General features: G+C 43.3%; 1 protein-coding gene across 1 annotated transcript in view; it reads left to right on the plus strand.

Moving 5' to 3' along the window:
- Positions 1-21,770, plus strand: part of LOC135909339 (GTPase-activating protein skywalker-like) — a 57,819-nt gene that overhangs the window by 11,003 nt on the left and 25,046 nt on the right. Inside the window, exons 4-8 of the mRNA XM_065441280.1 lie at positions 5,993-6,325; positions 10,209-10,325; positions 10,854-10,964; positions 16,428-16,521; positions 19,895-20,016. Of these exons, the coding sequence (XP_065297352.1) occupies positions 5,993-6,325; positions 10,209-10,325; positions 10,854-10,964; positions 16,428-16,521; positions 19,895-20,016 (777 nt within the window). The remainder of the gene's footprint in view (positions 1-5,992; positions 6,326-10,208; positions 10,326-10,853; positions 10,965-16,427; positions 16,522-19,894; positions 20,017-21,770) is intronic.

Raw genomic sequence — 21,770 nt, forward strand, 5'->3', positions numbered from 1 at the left:
ACCTCCTGCCACAGTAGTGCACCAGGTGTTGCGTGAGTGTAGAGGGTATTGCAGCGACTTACGTCATCCTCGCTCTCACCATCAGAAGCCTGTGTTATTTGTGCATTCTTTGTCCGCGCAAGCTCCCACCTGCATTCTAAGTGCACCTCGGTGAGGCCAAATCAAAGCGCGCCAAGCGTCTCAACATGTTTGCATGCCCACGAAGAGTTCATAACTCGAAGGACAGTCAGCAGCATTCAAGTGGACATTAATGCTTTCGCATTCACAACTCGGAAGGAGTGCTTAGGTGTGCTCGGATTTTCTTCTTTGTTTTGAATGAATGTCCCCTTATCTGGTGCTAGGCTTTGCTTGGTGTCTTCTCAGTTCTTGTTCTGCATATCAAACAAGGGAAGGGGTTCTGAAAAACAGCAGAAAGAAAGGTAGAATTTGTGGGAACAAAAATTTAAAGGCGATTTAGTGCTAAATTCAGAAGAAATGCATTAGCATTATGTCACAGTTCTTTGAGGTCTTGGGTCCATGATTTAAATCTTGTTCCCTATATTGCAAAGTGTTCAGGAGCTCTGGCCTCCACACACACACACATGCACGCACAGGGTGTTTCAGCGAACACTTTCGAAATTTTTTAGATGTTGCCTGTGGCATATAGCTCAATTGTAGTTTATGAGCCGGTCTTCTTGAAGCAGCGGACACTACTTGCAGAAAAAATTGAAATGTGAAATTGACTAATTACCAAGAATTCACTAATTAACTTGTAGCTAATTACCTTATGACCCATATTGCAATTTACAAATTCTAGCAGTGGACTTTGTAAGGCAGATCCACTTGGAACGAATTCTCAGGATGACACCAGTTTCGAGATATAAATTCCCGAACATTGCGGAGAAATGCATTGGCGTTCCAGTTATTTGTGTGCTTCAGTGCATGAAACGATGTTTTGTTCACAAATTAACTGGAACGCCAATGCATTTCTCCGCAAAGCTTGGTAATTTATATCTCGAAACTGGTGTCGCCCTGAGAATTCGTTCTAACTGGATCCGCCTTGTGAACTCCTCGGCTGTAACTTCTAAATTGCAATATGGGCCATATTGTAATTAGTGAAAAATCATTAATCAATTTGTATCAGTTAGTCGATTTTGCAACTCGTTTTTTTGTGCAAGTACTGCCTGCTGCTTCGAGTAGACCAGCTCATGAAATAGAATTGGGATATCTGCCACAGGCAACTTTTAAAAATTTTCTGAGTGTTTGCTGAAACACCCTGTGTATGTGTATATATATAGTCACTTCTGTATATATGTATATATCTCATCATCAGCCTATTTTATGTCCACTGCAGGACGAAGGCCTCTCCCTGCGATCTCCAATTAGCCCTGTCTTGCACCGATTCCAGCAAATGCCTGCGAATTTCTTAATTTCATCGCTCCACGTAGTCTTCTGCCGTCCTCAACTGCGTTTCCCTCGTCTTGGTATCCACTCTGTCGTTCTGTCACCCTAATAGGCCAACGGTTATCTAATCTGCGCATTACATGACCTACCCAGCTCCATATATTTCTCTTAATGTCAATTGGAATAATGGCTTTACCCGTTTGCTCTCTGACCCAAACCACTCTCCTTCTGTCTCTTAAAGTTATGCCTAGCATTCTTCATTCCATTGCTCTTTGTGTGGTCACCACTTGTGCTACGGCAACGCCTATCAATCCGTCCACTAACTTGGGTATTTATGTTTACTAGATGTCGCCCTAGGAGTGTTAGCCAGTGCCACTCATAGCCGTGGTGGGCGGATGGGGAACATCCCTTTTTGCCCGCTGGCGTCGTGTAACACGTGATCGTAGGAGAGCGGGCAGGTGGCTAATAAACCCTTGCATTCTACATATGACATCAAGGCTGCCAGGTTTGAGACCCTCGCTATGAATATATGCATTCAATTGTATATATTCAATATATAGTCTAATATATATAGTATAATAGTCAATATATACATATACATACACACACTCTCTCTAAGCTCTCCTATCCCCTCTATACCTCTACCACGTGACTGTTTTCCCACACTTCACACACACAGACTTTTTTCCACTTCGATGCACCTAACGCAAATGTTGCTTACTGTACTGACAAAACATTATATTTGCCATCTTTCAGCCTTACCATATTGGCAGGTGGTGCCAGTGGTCTGTCACAGCAAAGTTTACACTTTTTGCCTGCTGTCGCTGCAGACTGTGCATACTTCTGAGTATTCTGAATGAAACAGGCAGTGTACCCAAATGTGGTTTATTTAACTGCATGCACCATGAAATGCCACCTCTGCGTCGAATTTCAATGCAAATGAAGCGGTAGCTTAGCTTAACATTTCTGTGTACAGTGGAACCTTGTTGTAGTATACCGTCAACCCTTGTCATAATAAAACAGGATATAACGAAGTAAGTGAAATATCCCTTGATGTCTCTGTAGAGATCCATGTATTTGAAACCTTGTTTTAGCAAGCTACACTTTTTTTTTCAATAGACATTACGAACTACATTTGTCTCCAAAACTGGAAAAACTGGAAACGACCTTTGCAGGCCGAATACAGTAGACCTCCGTTAATTCAGCTCTGATGCTGGGCTGCTAAGCATGAGGTCGCGGGATCGAATCCCAGCCCACGGCAGCCGCATTTTGATGGGGGTGAAATGCGAAAACACCACATGTACTTAGATGTAGGTGCACATTAAGGAACCCCAGGTGGTCCAAATTTCCGGAGTCTCCCACTATGGCGTGCCTCATAACCAGATTGTGGTTTTGGCACGTAAAACCCCATAATTAAATTTTCTTTTCATTCATCTCTGATGGGACCAACAAAATAGATTGAATTATCCGTCGAGTGGAATTAAGCAAGATGCAGGGAAAACTCCAAAACAAACCTCCGATTCATTTTGCAGTATTTACTCGTTTCTAACATGCCACAGAATCAAACGCACAGCCTCTTTCCATATGTCCAAAGTAGTGAACTAATGTAGAAATGACATTAAACCTTCTAAACAAACTATAAATCTAATGCTCACACTAATTAGTAAGGAAAATCATAGCATAATGGCAGCCGGTTTCCCAACGTGAGCTAAGCCACTTGGGGTTTAAATATAGCTTTGCTGCAACACATCTTTGTTATGCGGCAAATAATACAAACATTGCGAAGGCAGTTTCGGTTTCCTGTCCACGTGCACCGTGCAGACAATTTTCGGCCCAATTTTTGTTGATTTAAAAAAGAAGTGCACTTGTTATAATCAGGTAAATGTCGTAATAAAAACTTGTGAGCTATGTTTATTGCCTAAAAATCCTCCTAGGGTGGGCAGATAATAAACATTCTCAACGAGAGATAACACATGCTCAAGTCAGGTTCTAAGAAGTCGGGCGGTGCACACACCAAAGTTTCTTTTGCTGTGTGATTAAAATTTCATTGCATACGTGGCCATGTAGCCGTTCCACAGGCCGCAAAGTCATCTTCAATCTATGCATATTTAAAGTTGTGCACTTCATTGGGCATATATTGGAATAATGGACATGACGACGTAATGGATATAATAATGGATAAGTAATTTCGGCTTCCCCTTTAACTTAATTATAATGAGGTTTTAATGTAATTCCATTCGACACAATACCTTCATTATATCCGAAATTTGTTGTAAGTATATGTTTGTTACATTGATATTGGCAATAAGTTTTTTATATTTACTTCACAATATCCCATATTTTGTCATCTTTATGCTTGTTATATCGAGCTTCAACTGTATAATTTTCAGAAACAAGCACGAGCAGCTGTGCAAGGTGAGCAATAAAAAGGAGTGTTTAACTCAGTGAAAGACTTTCTGCTGGGTTGGTGTATACGTAGCTGGTGGGATAGTTTTCAAGGGCGCCACAGGTCACAGACCACCTGTGCTTCACTAACATCACGGCAGCCCCGCTGGCTTGGAAAGCACTCCATCCGTTGGTTATGTTCGGTGATAGAACAACCGCATCTCCAGCTTTGGGTGTTTCAACAAGGTGTGCAGCAGTACTAGCATGAAAAATGTGTGCAGAAGTCAACTATCTTGGACCAGCCCATGTTCAAGTGACTTGTATGCATCATTGGTCAGGCACAGCGGACCAGCTCTTTGTCTTCCCGAGGTGCAAGCTGGTGAACTAGCACACTAAAGTGGGCAGAAGAGCTCTTCAGTTTAACGCCTCTTCCTTTTGCCATTGGTCTCTAATGCCTGCTATTAATGACTAGTTTTAACTGATATCCTAAGAAGCCAACAAACACTTACACCAAGGACAACATAGAGCAAATTACTTGCGCCTAATAAATTACATAAAGAAACGATAAATTAATGGAAATTAAAGTGGATGAAAAAACAACTTGCCGCAGGTGGGAACCGAACCCACAACCTTCGCATTTCGCGTGCGATGCTCTACCAATTGAACCCACAACCTTTGTGAAATGCGAAGGTTGTGGGTCCGGTTCCCACCTGCGGTAAGTTGTTTTTTCATCCACTTTAATTTCCATTAATTTATCGTTTCTTTATGTAATTTATTAGGCGCAAGTAATTTCCCCTATGTTGTCCTTGGTGTCAGTGTTTGTTGGCTTCTTAGGATATGACTAATAAAAATCGGGCCCCTCGGTTAACTTTCTTTCTTCTAGTTTTAACTGAGTTGCTTTTAGCAAAAACCTAGTGTGTTCTTGTTTGCACTGCAATGCTCCCTTGTCTTCACCCCCGTGTGATGTCCCTGCCCCCAAAGCACCCACCGCAGTGGCTCAGTGGCGTTGCGCCGCTGAGTTCGAGGTTGCGGGTTCAATCCCAGCCGTGGCAGCCACATTTCGATGGGGACAAAACGCAAGCAAGCTCGTGTGTTTAGTCTTAGCCGTATGTTGAAGAACACCAGGTAGTCAGAATTAATCTGAAGTTGCCCACTACGGCATGCCTCATAATCAGGTGATGGATTTGGCACGCGAAACCTAGAATTTAATTGACCGCTCCCTGAGAGTCATAACAAGGCCCTTGTAATTTCTGTATGTTGCCATATAAAGCTGATAAGATGCATATGGCCTGAGTACTGAGAAATTATGAGGAAGAAGCACATTTCATGCATTTAATTCATGAAGTGAAGATATAATTGGAAGCGATGCAAGAGACCAACTGGTGATCGTAGAATTAATAGCTATTGTGTGTTACCCTGCTGTAGTTATACCCATTCATTGTAGAATCGTATCTTTGGCAAGCATAGAGATTTTTCGAATTAATAACAGTAAAAATAAAAACTTCTCTTTCAGTCCAGAATGCTTACAAAGGGTCTGTAAGTAACAGAAGTGCCACGCATCTAGATACCTTATGCTTGGTCGTAAGCATGGCTGCACTTTCATAAAAACGTGCTCCCAGTGAATCAGATTATATTAGTAAGGTTAGTGCTGCGGAAAGCTCAGCCTTTTTTTCTTTCTTTATTCTACAGCAGTTTCAACTATTTGCACTTTATGATAAGTAACCACACCACTGTATAGGTGATGGCATCACTGTCGCTTCCATAATAGACAGGCACACATGACTCAGTCAGTGCAGTTTGTGTCCCCTACTGTGATGCACATGGTCCTCATTTGGCCTAACAGTATGCGCGAGCGTGATGCTGATTGTCCCACACTTGGTTAGTTTACTAGTATCTGTGTAATCAAACTTTGGTTTAGCATTGTCGTAATTCAGGTGTCTAGAATATCACCAGTGAATGTGTTATACCCTTTCATGAAGCACTTATAGAGGATTTGTTAGTTGCACAACTCCATAAAGATAAATACGGGAGTAATGAGAACAACATAGTGGTGGCCCTGTCAGTTTATGCAGGTAACCATGTCTCCACGTAACCTAGTGAAGTCATTTTCCCAGGCCCTCTAGTATCAACCGTGGCTTATCTTTAGTTTCCACCTGTCAAAGGTACCACCAAAATCCAAGTGAAGATTTCAAACACGGGTTCACTCCCCACCCATTGCGTACAGGCCAAAATTTTGGTGCGGACACAGCACTGGCCCCTGGACCAACCGAACCGAGGTGACCTGTGGCTCAAGCTGTGCCAGCACTACTCCAAGGGGTACCTGGAACCTGACTTCTACCAGAACACTTTGAAGAGTTGCCTGTGGAACGTGTGGCCCATGAACCTGCCCGCATTTGCGGACCCCATCTTCTGCGAAGACTACCTGCTGTCAGCCGAGGGGCAAAAGCATGCTGAGCGGGTGCTCTACGTCGTCTCCATCAGCCACCCGTACATCACCTACTGTCCACTGCTGCACCCTGTCACGTCGCTGCTCCTTCACTACCTGTCCGAGGAAGAGGTGTGTGTGTCAATACAGTGAAATCGATATAACAAACTTCAGGGGACTCTGGTGGATTAATTATTCTGAAAGGTTGTTACAGTGAAAGCCCAGAAATGCATCATTCTGCCCATAAACCCATCAGTTCATTAGTTGTTACCGTATGAGCTATCCACAGAAATGTTGCTTTTGGCTCTCGGTTTGCGCAGTTGCTATTTTGCATAGATTTCGCCGCGACCCACCACCGAAGCACTGTATAGTAAGAGTTACGCACGCAAAAGAGACACTGATGCAAAGAAAACCACTGACAAAGAGCAAGCTCCATGTCGCCTCTCAAAGCACGTGTAAACGACACCGTGCGGAACGTGCGACAGTGGAGCATCCTCGTGAGCACTGAGGTTACATTTCTCCACGTGCGCAGCTAGCACAGCTGCAGAAAAAAGCACGAAAGAAAGAGCCGTGCCTTTGTTTTGCACTCGCAAAACCTGATGCGTCGTCTCCTCCACAATAAGGGAAAAAAAACTGTCCCTTCCCACATGTTTTTCTTCCAGCGCTGTCTCAGGTTTTCTGAATCCATGCACTGCAGCATCTGCTTTCTGTGCCTTGTCATTTGCTAGCCTAATGCTCCAGCTGCCCTAAAGGATATACAGGAATCTAAAAATCCTGAATGGAATAATAATTCTTAGTACTAAGGCATCATGTGACTGAGAAACTGAATAATGATCGTTGTTTTGAAAAGTTTAGCATTGTAATGTTCATAGTATTGAAATATTTTCACATTTAAATTATAAGCAGTGAGCAGAGAATTTCTGAGAAGTTCAATAATGTGATCTTAATAGTAACAAGGTTTCACTGTATTCACCAGCAATGGAAAACAGACACCTGCATTGCAGGGTTGTGGTCCACTTGTAAGATCAGCAGCACTCATTAACTAGATAAACACACGCGGCTTCTCTGTTCAAAGGAATGTTGGTCATACTTGAGCACACCGCCCCCCATGTGCTAAGTTTTGTTCTGTCTCTAATACCTGCTTCAGGCAGTTATTCTGCTTAGAATGACAGAACACTGAGCCAGTTGGTAAGGATTCATAATGCAAAGAAGGGGTCAGTCGTGCAGACACTGACACAAGAGTTGTGAAGTGGACAACACGAATGCTGACTATCAACTGAAGGAAGCGCTGAGGCGAAAAAAAGAAAGACACAAAACTCATCAGTGCATGCTCTGGAAAGGGAGCAACACGGGTACACGTGCCGGTCTACGTGTTAGGTAGGTAACTGTTAAGGCATTTGAACTCTTCCTTATGTAAGGTAATCAAAGGCTGGCTCACGCCCGCACTTTTGCCATTATTGATATGCCGTACCTCAACCGCAAGACGTGTATCTTCATTCTTGTGCCTGTACAATATTGCCCACACATCTAACTTAGGCATGTAATTACAATCTTCACAGTCTTGGCAATGTAAGACCCGCCGTGGTTGCTCAGTGGCTATGGTGTTGGGCTGCTGAGCACGAGGTTGCGGGATCGAATCCCGGCCACGGCGGCCGCATTTCGATGGGGGCGAAATGCGAAAACACCCGTGTGCTTAGATTTAGGTGCACGTTAAAGAACCCCAGGTGGTCAAAATTTCCGGAGTCCTCCACTACGGCGTGCCTCATAATCAGAAAGTGGTTTTGGCACGTAAAACCCCAAATATTATTATTATTGGCAATGTAAGGAAAGGTTAGAAGGCGATCCATTGGTGATCAACCAGACGGTGCAGCCACCTGGTAGTGCATAGCTCGGGCAGAGTAACACAGAGCTAATATGGCAGTAACCGTGTGTATTCTACTTTCCTGCTGTTGTAAATTTTCAGCAGCAGCGTAATCGTGTTGCTGCCGAAAATTTACGCCAGTAACATAGTAAAATTCACTTTGTTACTGCAATATTAGCTGTGTTTGGTTGAATTCTACAGCACCAGGTTGCTGCACCATGCAGGTCATTTATGCTTGCGCCTCCGCTCATCTAGTGAAACGCCCAGTCCACTTGTGTTTACCGGAGTACCGGACATGCTAAAACTCTCTATTAATGTGATAGGCAGACATTGCAAACTTTAGAAGTATCACATTCTTCTGAGGAAAAAGGTGGGCTGATGTAGTGCAGTCTAACACAATGTGTCAAAGCTAAAACACATGTCGAATGCAGGGCTCAAAACGAAGGATGAAAGACTGCAAAGTGAAGAATTCAACAAACTGGCGCATGATTCAGAAGCCAGCTCTTTCAAAGAGCTACTTTGGCCCAAGAGAAGCATGCCTACAATCATAGCCTAATGATTAGAGCATTGGGCTGCTGTGCTCGGAAGACAGAGGTTCGATGCCACCGTCGGTCACAAATTTCTTTATAGCATTATAGGCGGACTTTGGCCACTGTTTTCTAACAGAAAACTCTATAGTCGGGTACAACTTTAGAAAAAATGGGTGTTTACTCCTCCAAGGTGGATGCACTCGAGGCTGATGCACTCGATGCACTCGAGGATGCACTCGAGGCTCTACACTGATGTCACAAGCCGGATGGCCAGTGACTCCGCCAATGGAGAAGACGGCCGCCCACGCCTCGAACTGGGCCTAATCGCGTCAGTCGTGTGCGTCTGCCTCTCGTCAGAGTGAAATCCCAAACTGTTTGCAGTGGTCTATCATGCCAGAAGTATTATTGCAAGCTTACGATGCACCATTTGTGCCACGTGCATTTATTCTGAGCTGTGATGCAGCAACGAAAGATTGCAGTGAGCATCACTGATGCTGCACTGCGCGAACTGGCGAGGCGGCAGGCTTGCAAAAAAAAAAATGTGAGAAGAAACAAAAAAAAGCCTATCACATCCTTGAAAATAAGTTTGTGACAACCCAAAACCCAAAATATAACTCTTATGCTATTTAAAAGCAAGAGCATTTATTTAAACTGATGAATGAAGCATCTTTGTACCTTTCTTCCCTCGATTGTCTTCTCGCCCCAAATTTGCAATAGTTTCGATGAATGCATTGTTCTTTCAAGTAATTGTTAAATAGCAACTGATTAATTTTGAGCTCGGAAAACTAGTATTAAATGTTCCATGTACATGTAAACCAGCGCAGAAGCCATGCAGAGCTGCTATTTCTTCTTTTGCCCCCTTGCAGTGAAACTAAAACACAGACAACGCACAGCATTGTATAATGCACGGGGTAATTTTTCTTTTGCGATCCGGCATGTGCTGTAGCATTCCAACCAGGAGAGCTCTAACAAAGCAGTAATCAAAATGCAAAGTCTTTATACCAAGAATTATGCATTTTAGAAGCATGCTCTCTTGAGCAGGACTATCTTAGTCGCGGAAGCAATCGGCTGTTGCGTTTTGGTCATCTGGACAGGGCGTCCCCTTTTTTCTAAAGTTTTACCCGACTATAAGTGTGTTGGAACTTCTGCTAGTGTGTCACCGTGTGCATGAAGTCGCAAGTTTGCAAGAGATAGGAGGTACAAAAACATAACTTTGACGAATGAGTGTGCCTGGTCTCTCATAATGCATGCACAGGTAGCTGTCGAGACGCGTAAATTATCACAATCTAAATATGTTAGCCATCACATACTTGGAGAGTTACCTGTGGTAAGTTCTGGCCTAATTTTTTTTCTTCTGCCCAGTGTACAATTGCCAGGCTTTGCAGCAAGCGACGTGTAACTGGTGTCACCGGCAGCTTTCCTAGTTCTGATGCAGAGCACGAACATAGCTTCAGCTGGAGCTTGCTGCAAGGGTGTCAGCAAATTCAGAGCCGCCCTTTGGCGCATTTCGTGTAAAAGTGGACCACACTGTATATCCGCACATTTTTCTTTAATTACGTTTGTGGCTCCGACCTCTCTCTCTACTATTTGAGCCAATGCAGCGATGCATTCTCTCTCAACGCAGGTGTACGAGTGTGTATGTGCCTTGATTGAAAATACAACGGTACGTCACCTGAGCCAGACCCGACTGATGCACGACACGTCAGCCTACACACTCATGCAGCTGACCAAGCGCCTCGCAGTGAGTGGGCCTGGCGCAATGCGATACCCTAGTGATGTGTTTGTTTTTGTTTTGTTTTTTTTTTAATAAAGCAAACATTTATCATGTCTTACATTCTTTGGGAGCTAACCTCAAATTTTTGTGACCCTCTAACCGTTTTAGTGAGCCGATTCTGAAGATAACGCTGTAACACAGCGGTAAGCCCAGTACGGTAGTGCCAGTGGTAGCGTGCTGTGCTGTGCGGTGGCAAGGGGAGCGTTCTCGCTTTCTTTCCTCATGGCAGCTAACCTGTTGAGACGCTGGCCTTCAGATCCTGAGCTTCTAGTCCAAGACACACATCTGCATATGGTGGTGCTCCCCTTACCACCATGCCTTACCTGTATAGATAAGGCATGATGGTAAGGGGAGCGCCACCCATAACACGTTTTGCAACATAGTGCCACAAATAACCACCTCCCAGAGCTTGCTAAATGCATTCGTAGATAGCAACCGGGGTTGGGTCTTTATATATATTTTTTTTTTCTTTTTTCTACATTCCCACCTGAGCAGAAAAAGACCTATTCGCGGCTTCGGCGCAAAGTTGAACAGGAGGAGGACCTGGAGAAAATCTTCCACACCTGGGAGCTCTGGATATTCCGTGGGCTGCCCCTCTACCATCTGGTATGTACGTCCTGTGCACTGCGGAGGGGAGGTTTCACTGCCAAGGTCGCAACATCCAAGTGTATAAGGGGGGGGGGCTTTAGGTGAGGTTTGTTCAAAACATTTGTGTTTATTCAAAATCAGTTCTGCAGAAAAGTACAAAAGGTATGCTTCTGGCCAGTAATGCAGTAGGGGTCTATAGGTTGAGAAATCTCTCGGGGACTGTCTCTGTTCAAAAGAACATAGTCGAAATCGAATTATAGCATACAGTGATTTAACGTAGTGCGATAAAATAATGAAGTAACTCAATTTAAACTGAAAAGCGTGTATCAGCTTTGCGCACAGGTCACAACACACAGAAAAAAGGTGTCAATAAAGAAACAATTACGTGGTGTCCATATTCACGCCCCAGTGGTGGCGTCCTCTAGATAAACAGATACAGGCCTTGAAGGCTATGTTTTTTCTGGTTGCATGTGGTGGGAAAGATTTTGGGAGTTCGAGACATGTCATAAACTTTTGGTTTTTGACGCCACCTATTGTATTGTTATGTATAAGCACAAAAAAATTTGTAATCAACAATCAGACAACAAAGCAGGCATTGTTCATTATTTTTAATGTTAAAAAACAATAAACAGAAAATATTCCATCAAATGGTAATTAGTGTGGTTCTTAACTGATTGTTGTGTAGCCTGTGATTTTATAGAATAAGGTGTGAATCAGTTCCATAATGTTACTCCAGTGAATGTGGTAGCGAACTTCCCATGATTAGTGTGTAAGTTCCAATAGACTGTTTAAAAAATAACCTGAAATTGTTCTCAGTGTGTGTCACTTTTTGTACATAGTACATTATGTGCATGCACTAGCTGTCAAGTCAGCATAGTTCTTGCCTTAAAGTTCTCGGCTTAGTGGGGCGTGAGCTTTTGCAGTTCCAGAATGCGAGATCAGATCACCTGTAATAAAAACCAAGTATGTACAGTCTCTGATGCCTTCATGTTCATGGAGGTGTTGCATACTTAAAAACATTCTCAGGTGCAGCAACAAATTAAAATGCATGTAAGGCCATGTAAAGTATCTAAATTCTGAATCATTGCCCATAAAACTTCCTTAGACCACATGCATTGCTTCATTTTTGGCCATGGACTTGGCCAAGTAAAGCACCACACCAGGCTCAGTGTTCGAACGGGGTATGCTTGCGGGCACTGCAAATGCAGCATGTGAGCAGGCATGCTTTTATTTTTCATATTTCACAGGCTTTCTTTAGGGCGCAGAAAAAAAAGATGCAGTTTTGCCCAAAAGGGAAAGCATCAATTGTGGCAGCAAATTAGCAGACAGCCATATGAAGTAAGAATAGTACTTTTATTGGCTGTGTCAAGTTGTAAACATTTGCTTGCTAACTAAATTAACAAGCATGGCGTCAACGCGCAAAGCAAACATGAACACATCACACTCTATGACTGCGGACACTCGCTGTCAAAATGCTGGCGTGAGGAAACACAGCAGCAGCAGCGAGCGAAGTGACATTTGTGCTGTCTATTGCTTCAAGATCGCTCTCAAGATACGGCTGTGCGATCGCACAGCCGCTACAAACGCAGTTGCAGCCGAAGAGTACGGCACCTCCCCCCCACCCCCTCCCGCCCCTTTTCGTGGCACCTCGCATCATTGTGTGCCTCATGTGCAAGAGAAGATGGCACGCTTCCTCTTTGCATTTGTCCCTTGCGGGGGCGAGATTGAGTCGCGATTGTCCGCTCCTCTAGCGCACCTTCTCTCGCACATACACCTTCGGCATGCAGTGACAGTGTTAGCACCCTTGTACTTTCAACAAAACCTCACAGCAACACCCACGCCAACGGCAGAAACGCACTTGGAGTTTCCATATAATTGCTATCACAATAAAATAATACTGCAATAAGTAGGAAGTTAGAAGCCACTGAATTAGTGTTGCCTAGGGCACTACAACTTTCCTACGGGATATTTTGTCCTGGAGTCAGTACTTGTGAAGCTGGTTAACTGGCCAATCTTTAGTGGTGAGCGAATACTCAACATCACCTAATCAAATCAAATAGTGACCATTCAAATAATTTGAATCGTGAATCAAATATCTACTGCTTGATTTCTCAAATATTTGGTATATTCGGCATGGAGAACTCTGCAGTGCTGCACGTTGCTTGCGTCGCGGAGCCCCTCATGCTCGATGCAGAAAGACGACCGAGCGTACCTAATCAGGACGGGCCGCCCCAGCTAATGCAGTGGTGGACTTCTGCCTTGCACACGCCCCCCGTACATCGCCCCTGAGCGCCAATGCGGAGATACTTGCAGAGCGGCGCAGTGCCAGCTGAGGCCACTTCTGTTGGCACAAAGTTCGTATAGGCCGACAGAACCTATTTAATCGATGATGCAATGTGGACAGAAGGAACGACTACAAAAGCAGCAGGTGTTTTGGAAAGTGCGAAGATGGGCCAGTTAGCCATCAAAAGGCACGCAGATCGTGTTTGATACGCGTCGCCAAACTTATTGCTGCTTCATTGAAGAGCCCTGAATTAGACCCGTATGTGCGATCTCCGGCAATAACCAACGAATCACTCGTACAACTGTATTAGTGGCAAGCATTTCACGACAGCTTGTGGCCCGTTACTACCTTGGCCGGTGCCGAATTTTTGTCGCGGTCACACTGCCTAGGCCTAGCATCATGCGAACTTGTCCCAACCTTCCCAATTTCAGTCTGGTGGGTGGCAAAATACACCGAACCTGACAGTGAAAAAGCGCCTGCTCTTTATCACCAATGGTGACAACGGTTGACCTACACAGCAGCGACGGTGGCTATACACAGAGCGATTATCTAACCGGGTGATGCATGCTCCTCAATTTCATCTGTCGCGCCGGTTGGCCTTATGATAATCCAAATGGTGTGAATATGAGAAAGCACTTCTGTATTGTAGAGAAAAAGTGGAAAGGAAAACTTTCTATACTTAAAAGATTGCCATAAAACACACGTCCACTATTAATCTGAGAACCTCATTCATACTCATTACAGCATTACTAAATATTTAGAAAACAGCACTTTATTCTATTCAACAGACATCCTCTTAATGAAAAATACTATTTTCCAGACCTTTATACTCTAGAACTTAGCTGTAATCAGTAATTAGCATACTTATTTGGAGTTCCCTTCAATAACAGTGGACCATACTGTATATCTTGATTCTTATGTGCTGAAGTTGCTGATAACTGGCTATATTCTTTGTTATGCAATGCTTGGAGACTCCCATGTACGTGCAGCACAGTGTTTTCTTGCCAAAATTTGTGAGTATTAGTCGTGATAAATTTTCTGATATTCAATATTCGTTCGGATATTTGAATTTCTCTCCTTGATTTAATTCAATATTCATTTCGAATCTACTATTCGGTATTCACACACCTCTACTAATTGTGGAATCAGGCAGACTACAGAAGGTACTGTGAATTGCTCCACAACATGCATTTGGTCGCATTCTCCTTTAGCATATTTTTAAACCTTGGCTAAAATTAGCTGGGATATCCATATAACGTGCAAATTTTTTTCAGTTGCACTGTTGTAAATCAATCAACTACATTTCACTAAAGTTGTAAGCTATGTGTATCTGCCCTCCTACCTGTCTGCGGTACGTAAAATTATGCACCTGCCGAGTGAATGTTGAGTTAATCAACAAGCGTAAGACAGCTGACATAAGGCAGTATAATGTGAATAGAATTGAACATGCTCTCGGGAATGGAGGAAGCCTAAAAGCAGTGATGAAGAAATTAGGAATAGGCAAGAATCAGATGTATGCGTTAAGAGACAAAGCTGGCAATATCGCTACTAATATGGATGAGATAGTTCAAGTGGCTGAGGAGTTCTATAGAGATTTGTACAATACCAGTGGCACCCACAATGATAATGGAAGAGAGAATAGTCTAGAGAAATTTTAAATCCCACAAGTTATGCCGGAAGAAGTAAAGAAAGCTTTGGGAGCTATGCAAAGGGAAAAGGCAGCTGGGCAAAATCTGGTAACAGCAGATTTGTTGAAGGATGGTGGGCAGATTGTTCTAGAAAAACAGGCCACCCTGTATACGCAATGCCTAATGACCTCGAGCGTATCGAAATCTTGGAAGAATGCTAACATAATCCTAATCCATAAGAAAGGGGACGCCAAAGACTTGAAAAATTATAGACCGCTCAGCTTACTGTGTGTTGCCTACAAAGTATTTACTAAGGTAATCACAATTAGAATCGGGAACACCTTAGGCTTCTGTCAACCAAAGGACCAGGCAGGATTCCATAAAGGCTACTCAACAGTAGACCATATTCACACTACCAATCAGATAGAAAAATGTGTGGAATATAACCAACCCTTACATATAGCTTTCATTGATTATGAGAAAGCGTTTGATTTACTCGAAACCTTAGCAGTCATGGAGGCATTACGGAATCAGGGTGTTGACGAGCCCTTGTAAAAATACTGAAAGATATCTATATCAGCTCCACAGCCACCGTAGTTTTCCATAAAGAAAGCAACAAATTGTCAATAAAGAAAGGCGTCAGGCAGAGAGATACGATCTCTCCAATGCTATTCACAGCAGGTTTACAGGAGGTATTCAGAGACCTAGATTGGGAAGAATTGGGGATAAGAGTTAGCGGAGAATACCTTAGTAAATTGCGATTCGCTTATGATATTGCCTTGCTTGGTAACTCAGGGGACCAATTGCAATGCATGCTCACTGACCCGGAGAGGCAAAGCAGAAGGGTGGGTCTAAAAATTAATCCGTAGAAAACTAAAGCTACGTTTAACAGTCTCAGAAGAGAACAGCAGTTTACAATAGGTAGTGAGGCACTGGAAGTTGTAAAGGAATACATCTACTTAGGGCAGGTAGTGACCGCGGATCCGGATCATGAGACTGAAATAATCAGAAGAATACGAATGGGCTGGGGTGTGTTTGGCAGGCATTCTCAGATCATGAACAACAGGTTGCCATTATCCCTCTGGAGATGAGTGTATAACTGCTGTGTCTTACCAGTACTCACCTACGGGGCAGAAACCTGGAGGCTTACGAAAAGGGTTCTACTTAAGTTGAGGATGACGCAACGAGCTATGGAAAGAAGAATGATGGGTGTAATGTTAAGGAATAGGAAGAGTGCAGATTGGGTGAGGGAACAAACGCGAGTTAATATCTTCGTTGACATCAAGAAAAAGAAATGGGCATGGGCAGGACATTTAATGAGGAGGGAAGATAACCGATGGTCATTAAGGGTTACGGACTGGATTCCAAGAGAAGGGAAGCATAGCAGGGGGCGGCAGAAAGTTAGGTGGGCGGATGAGATTAAGAAGTTTGCAGTGACAACATGGCCACAATTAGTATATGACCGGGGTAGTTGGAGAAGTATGGGAGAGGCCTTAGCCCTGCAGTGGGCGTAACCAGGCTGTTGATGATGATGATGATGATGATGATGATGAGTGAATGTGCATGCAGGTGCGCTCCATGGACTGCTTTCTTCTCGAAGGAGTTCGTGCCCTGTACCGCATCGCAATGGCCATCCTCATCCTCTTCACTCAAGACCTGTCCCGTGAGTATAATACCCCGACAGGGACACCGTGCCCAGCCATGTACACTTGCGCCATCCAGGTAGTGTGGCAGTGGCCCTCAGATTCAAGCTCTGCTTCAATAGTACCTCCTGCTACTAAAAGGCCGTGGGACAGCTGTGATCGAAGCTGCAGTTTCATGACCTTGGATGCCTGTTACTACCACTCCCCGATTGCTGGTACAGAAGATATAGAGGCAGTAGTTGCGAAGTGTGTTCGTTGTCCAACAGCACTGTGCTGTGTGTGCATAGTTATGCTGCACCTCCTGTATCTTGTCGGTGGCCAATTCACTTGCGTTACATGCTGTGCGCTTTTGGTTCAAGTACACCATTGTGTGGCGGCTTTGATATGCAGAGACACAAAGGCGGCCAAAATCAAAATGGTGATGGTTGAGCATCAATTGCAGCAAGGAGAAGCAGCAACAAGTGTGTTTCTGAGGGCCTCTGGCCGTGGTGTTGTAAGGGAGCCAAGCTGAATTCGTAAGTCATAACAGCACAAACTAAGACTTCGACGCAGAAAGAAAATGCCGCCACTCGCTTTTGTTTCCTTTCTATGTGTTGTTGTACACCAACTGGATGCTTTTAGCACTCTAGGGCACTCTTACATAGCATATCTTACATTCAGTTTGTAGAGCGCAGTGTGAGCACTGTTCTTTTAGTAATTGGCCTGCAAAAATACATGTATCACGCATCGTGTGGAACGCCAGGTGGCCAAATTTAATTCAGAGATCCTCACTACGGCGTACCTCATAATCATGTCGTAATATTGGCACATAAAACCTCAGAATTCTTTTTGTAATTTATCTTGTGATTAGGGTGTATGCCTGTCCTCTCTGTCATCTTTCCAAAAGGGCAGCAGAGTTTAATTCTCATGTTCACACGTATAGAAGTTAACTGACGTCAGGCCCTGGCAATTCATTTTTCTGTTGTTGGGGTTTGATTTTTTGGGCAAAAGCGTTGAGGGGCAGGGTAAGCCCCATCTTTCCCATGTATTTTCTCAGCATCTAATAAAGGTAGTGGCAAGATATTTACTTCATTTTGTTCAGAATTTCATCTTCTAACTGCTGTACCAAAATTATTTTGGTACAGCATTGGTACAGCATTTTGGTACAGCAATTTTGAGAAATTAAATTATTTGTGAATTTTTTACTTTCTACACACTAATTTTGACCAAATTTTGTACATATTTTTATCGTAACATAAACAGTTTTATTCACACGCTGATAATTTTGGTGCAGTAAATTTCCACTTTTATGTACTGTATGCACAGAAAAAATCAGCTTGATATCTATTGTCATTTCGAAAATATTGGTACCGACCAAGGAGGATATATATTTTATATATATCCTCCTTGGTACCGACGTAACAAAAAACCTTGTTTTGAGAAAACCGAGTTTAAAGTAAACAAAACCAACATGTACTCAGAACAGCACCGCATGGAAAACACGTGTAAGCCGTGCAGCAGCATCTCATGCTTGTCTTGGCTAACAACTTGGATGGTTGCCAGAGAGTTTTCTCTTTCCGCTAAAATGAGGTTTTTTTTCTTTTCTTTTTTTTTAAGTAAAAGCGCAGGAAACACATTGCTCGTAAAAGGGGTGCGTCGCTGACCATTTTGCATTCAGATAGCTTTTTCAGGTTGGTATAAATTGCACATAATGGAGTGTGATATGTCAAATGATGCAGAAAATAATGATTTTTTTGCTTACCTTGTCCCCTTAATGTCATGATGTGCTGCACAGTGTCAGAAAAACTTAACGAAAGGGGAGACCCTATTCTGCTTTTGCACTGCAGCGACTTTGTGCATATGGTGTTTGGGCATTGATGCATTCTGGTCCTTACCTTATTGAATATCCCATATTTATTCGAATACAATGTGAGGTTGTTTTCCCAAAATACTTTTTTTTTTTTTCTAAATAGGACATAACGAGCCCCCATGTGACTACCGATTGTGTCACCCCATTTTTGACTGTTCTTGTTTCCTCTTTCTTTTGTGACCCTGTATATTTAATTGTCGCATATTTTCAAGAAACCTTTAGTAGCAAGGCAGCGCTTGTGTCTTCCCTACTTTGTTCTTATTGCGGTCTTGTTTGTGCTATGAACTATGAATGCTTATTGTATGCGGTGTTTTGTTAACTTGATACATGCAGTCGCCTATTGTGGAATTGTGGAGCATCAACACTTCCTCTACAGATGCATTTGCCAAGTGCTTGAGTTTCAGATGCTTTGTGTGTTTCTTTTTGTAAATATAATCACTGTCATCATACTGTAGTTAGATGTGTATGGTATTGGAAGGCTATCTTTGGCACCATAGTTTCAGCAAAACGAGTTCTAACACTTGCTGTGTAAATTTTGAAACCCTATGAAAACTAAGCAATGTAAGGCTACAGTGTTGTTGTGCTTCCTTTTCTGTCGTGATCCCTTAATATGTTGCTCATAAAGATTGTCCGCTAGAACAGTGGTGAAGTGCTGTGTTTCCTTTGTGATGGGAGGTAACAGATGACCTCAGCTTGCACCAGACAGTCTCTTTGCTGTGTATATGGGTTGGTGTAGTACGCAGTGTCTGTATCACATGACTGTCTTAAATGCACATCTCCTTCCTTTCTTTTGTGCTGCCAGGAAAGAAGAAGAACAAGAGAGGTAACCTTGCATGTGAGATGTGGTTGTAGAATAGAATGAGCCATATTGTTTTCTACATTTCTACATCATTCCTATGTTTCAATATTAAAAAGAAACTGTTGTTTTCATCTTCTTTTCTTGACTTCATGAAAAATTGTTTCATATTGAGGAGGGCTGCCTTACAGCATAGAATAAAAAAGCATAATATATGAATGCAATCCTGCATCATGCAGGAAGTCCAGCAAGAAGTCCATCATATGGTTGTTACTAGCTGTTACTACTAGCTTTGTAATGTTAAGGTCAATTTAAACTCCATTCTGCAACACACCATTATCCTGAATTCTGACCAAGAATGCCTAAAATATTTTACTGCAGAATAATTTATGAAGAGCAGTGTAGATGATATATTAAGTGTTTATTTGCAAGAAATCACAACCATTATTAGAAAAAAATGCTTAACCACACTATACAGAAAAAGATAACAAAGGTATGGTTGACAGATTCGGCTCATCCTTGGCCATTCTTACCAGAAACGCACAGACATGGACAGCTTATCAAAGGCACAGGCCTAGTTAAGACCCTTTCCTCAGTAATAAACACCAGTCAGATTCTTGACAACCTCTGTCGCTTTCTTGTGTGTGCATCTGTGAGCAGCTTGTCAAAACCAACTGGTTACAGTGCTCACACCGTTGAATGTGCATCCCCCCTGCACTTCCTGAACTTGCGAGTGTGCCTCGTGCAGTGGAGGATACGCCTGGAGACTGCACGTCAGACACAGGCAGCTTCCTGGACAAAATCATAGTGTTCTGCAAGCAAATACCCTACAACGTGGACAGGTTCTTCAAGACTGCCTACAACATTCAGGTCAGTGCACATGCGTGTAAGCACCTGCAAGGGTGGCATGCCAACCTGCATGAGGCATGACAACAGGAGATGGCATTTGAATTGCTATGCAATTGCAGAGCAGCATTCTCCAGCTTCTCTTTGTGCTAAAATGAGTGGAAGGGAAGTGCAAAGAATATCCTTTTTCTTATTCACAGTTCTGAGGGCTTGGCCGTGGTCTGGACTTTTTAGGCAATTGCTTTCTCATTTCGCATAGATATGTGTGCTAGCATTAGCGTCTCCAAAGCACCAGTCCATTTGTAGTGTTTGCAAGTCGCCACAGTTCTAGCTCATGACAGCAACGGCATGGCCAAGGTTCTCTTGCAACAGTTGTGTGGACCACATCCGACATTCGCTCTATGCGAACTATTGGTGGACACTATCAATGCACATACATATTGAGATTGGGTGCTTCAGTTATAGAATGGAAGACATCACGTCTAGAGTCCTGCGTAAAAATATGGGAGCTTTACGTGCTTTGCCTGACTATAGTGCCTAGAATATACTGGCTAGTGTGCCGTGCACCCGCTCTTTTTAACGGAGGAGTGTGGCACCGCCTGCAATGTATGCCCCCAGAAGCCGGCAGAGGTCGCTGCCATACGGGTGGGTGCAGACTGCTCGTGTCGTCTGCTTCGCACATAAGTTTCACAGCGGTTGCGTCGGTTTCTACGTTTGCGTTTTCAGTGTTATTACAACGTTTCGTGGTTGTTCTTGGTGTTGTCAAAGAGTGAGTGCATCGCTGCTGTGTTCGTGTGCTTGTCATCACGAGAATTATGTGGCGCCGGTGAAAAAATGCTGAAGCTAGAGTGCAAGGAGAGGACCTGCTCTGTGCAGTTGTATAGAAGTAGTTACCGCTTGAACAAAGGGCGCGTATCCTTGTTCACTCCACCATCTGATACGAAGCAGTAGCGGAATGGGCAAGAATGACCAGGAGAATGGACAAAAGGCTGGCACCAACTGCTGTGGTTTGTGAAAAACATTTAGAAAACAGTTTAGTCCAGCGTGCGTTCTTTATCACCGTGAACGGTGTTGTCCGCGAGATTCCCCGCGATAAAACACACCTGAAACCCTACGCCACACATTTCCTGAGTATCCTAAGCATGCACCTTGTGAGTGCCAGGAAAAAAAAAACAAGAAAGAAGGAGCAGTAGTGCTTTGAACTACTATGCTGCAGGTTATGTTGCACGAAAGATCAGCTGCCAAAAATTTTTTACCACAGTGTGCAGACTTAGTTACTTTGCACTACCCATTTTGACAATGGAGGCCTTGTCTATCTTAGTCAGACCTTGTCAGCTGCTGTGAAGGCCATGGAAGATGCTTTTACTGTGTTCTTTAGCAAAAACAAGTTACATGTAGTTACATGTAGATTTTTCAGGTCAGCTCCAGACACTGGCCTTTCCACAACTAGGGTGCCCAGGGCATGAAAAACCGGCTTTGACAGCAGTTGCAAAGTTCTATGTTTTCTTGAGGTTTTGGTTTTTGTAAAATGCATCAACAAAAAGAGGGAAGTGCAAAGGCAATGGCAGAAGCTCCTTAAACTGCATCACTGCCACTAGATCTATCTTCTTCTTGTATGTGTACATTGTCTGATATCTAGTGCTGTCTCGTGCCTGTATTTGACTGTTGTTACGCTTGAATTATAAAATCTTGGTTTCGCTCAAATAAAAGATTTGTTTATTATTTTTGTTCACGTGTATCAGAAATAAAAAGAAATTTGCACGTATTTACGTAGTATA

This window comes from Dermacentor albipictus, chromosome 1 (assembly GCF_038994185.2).
Source record: "Dermacentor albipictus isolate Rhodes 1998 colony chromosome 1, USDA_Dalb.pri_finalv2, whole genome shotgun sequence".
In the NCBI taxonomy this organism is placed as follows: domain Eukaryota; kingdom Metazoa; phylum Arthropoda; class Arachnida; order Ixodida; family Ixodidae; genus Dermacentor; species Dermacentor albipictus.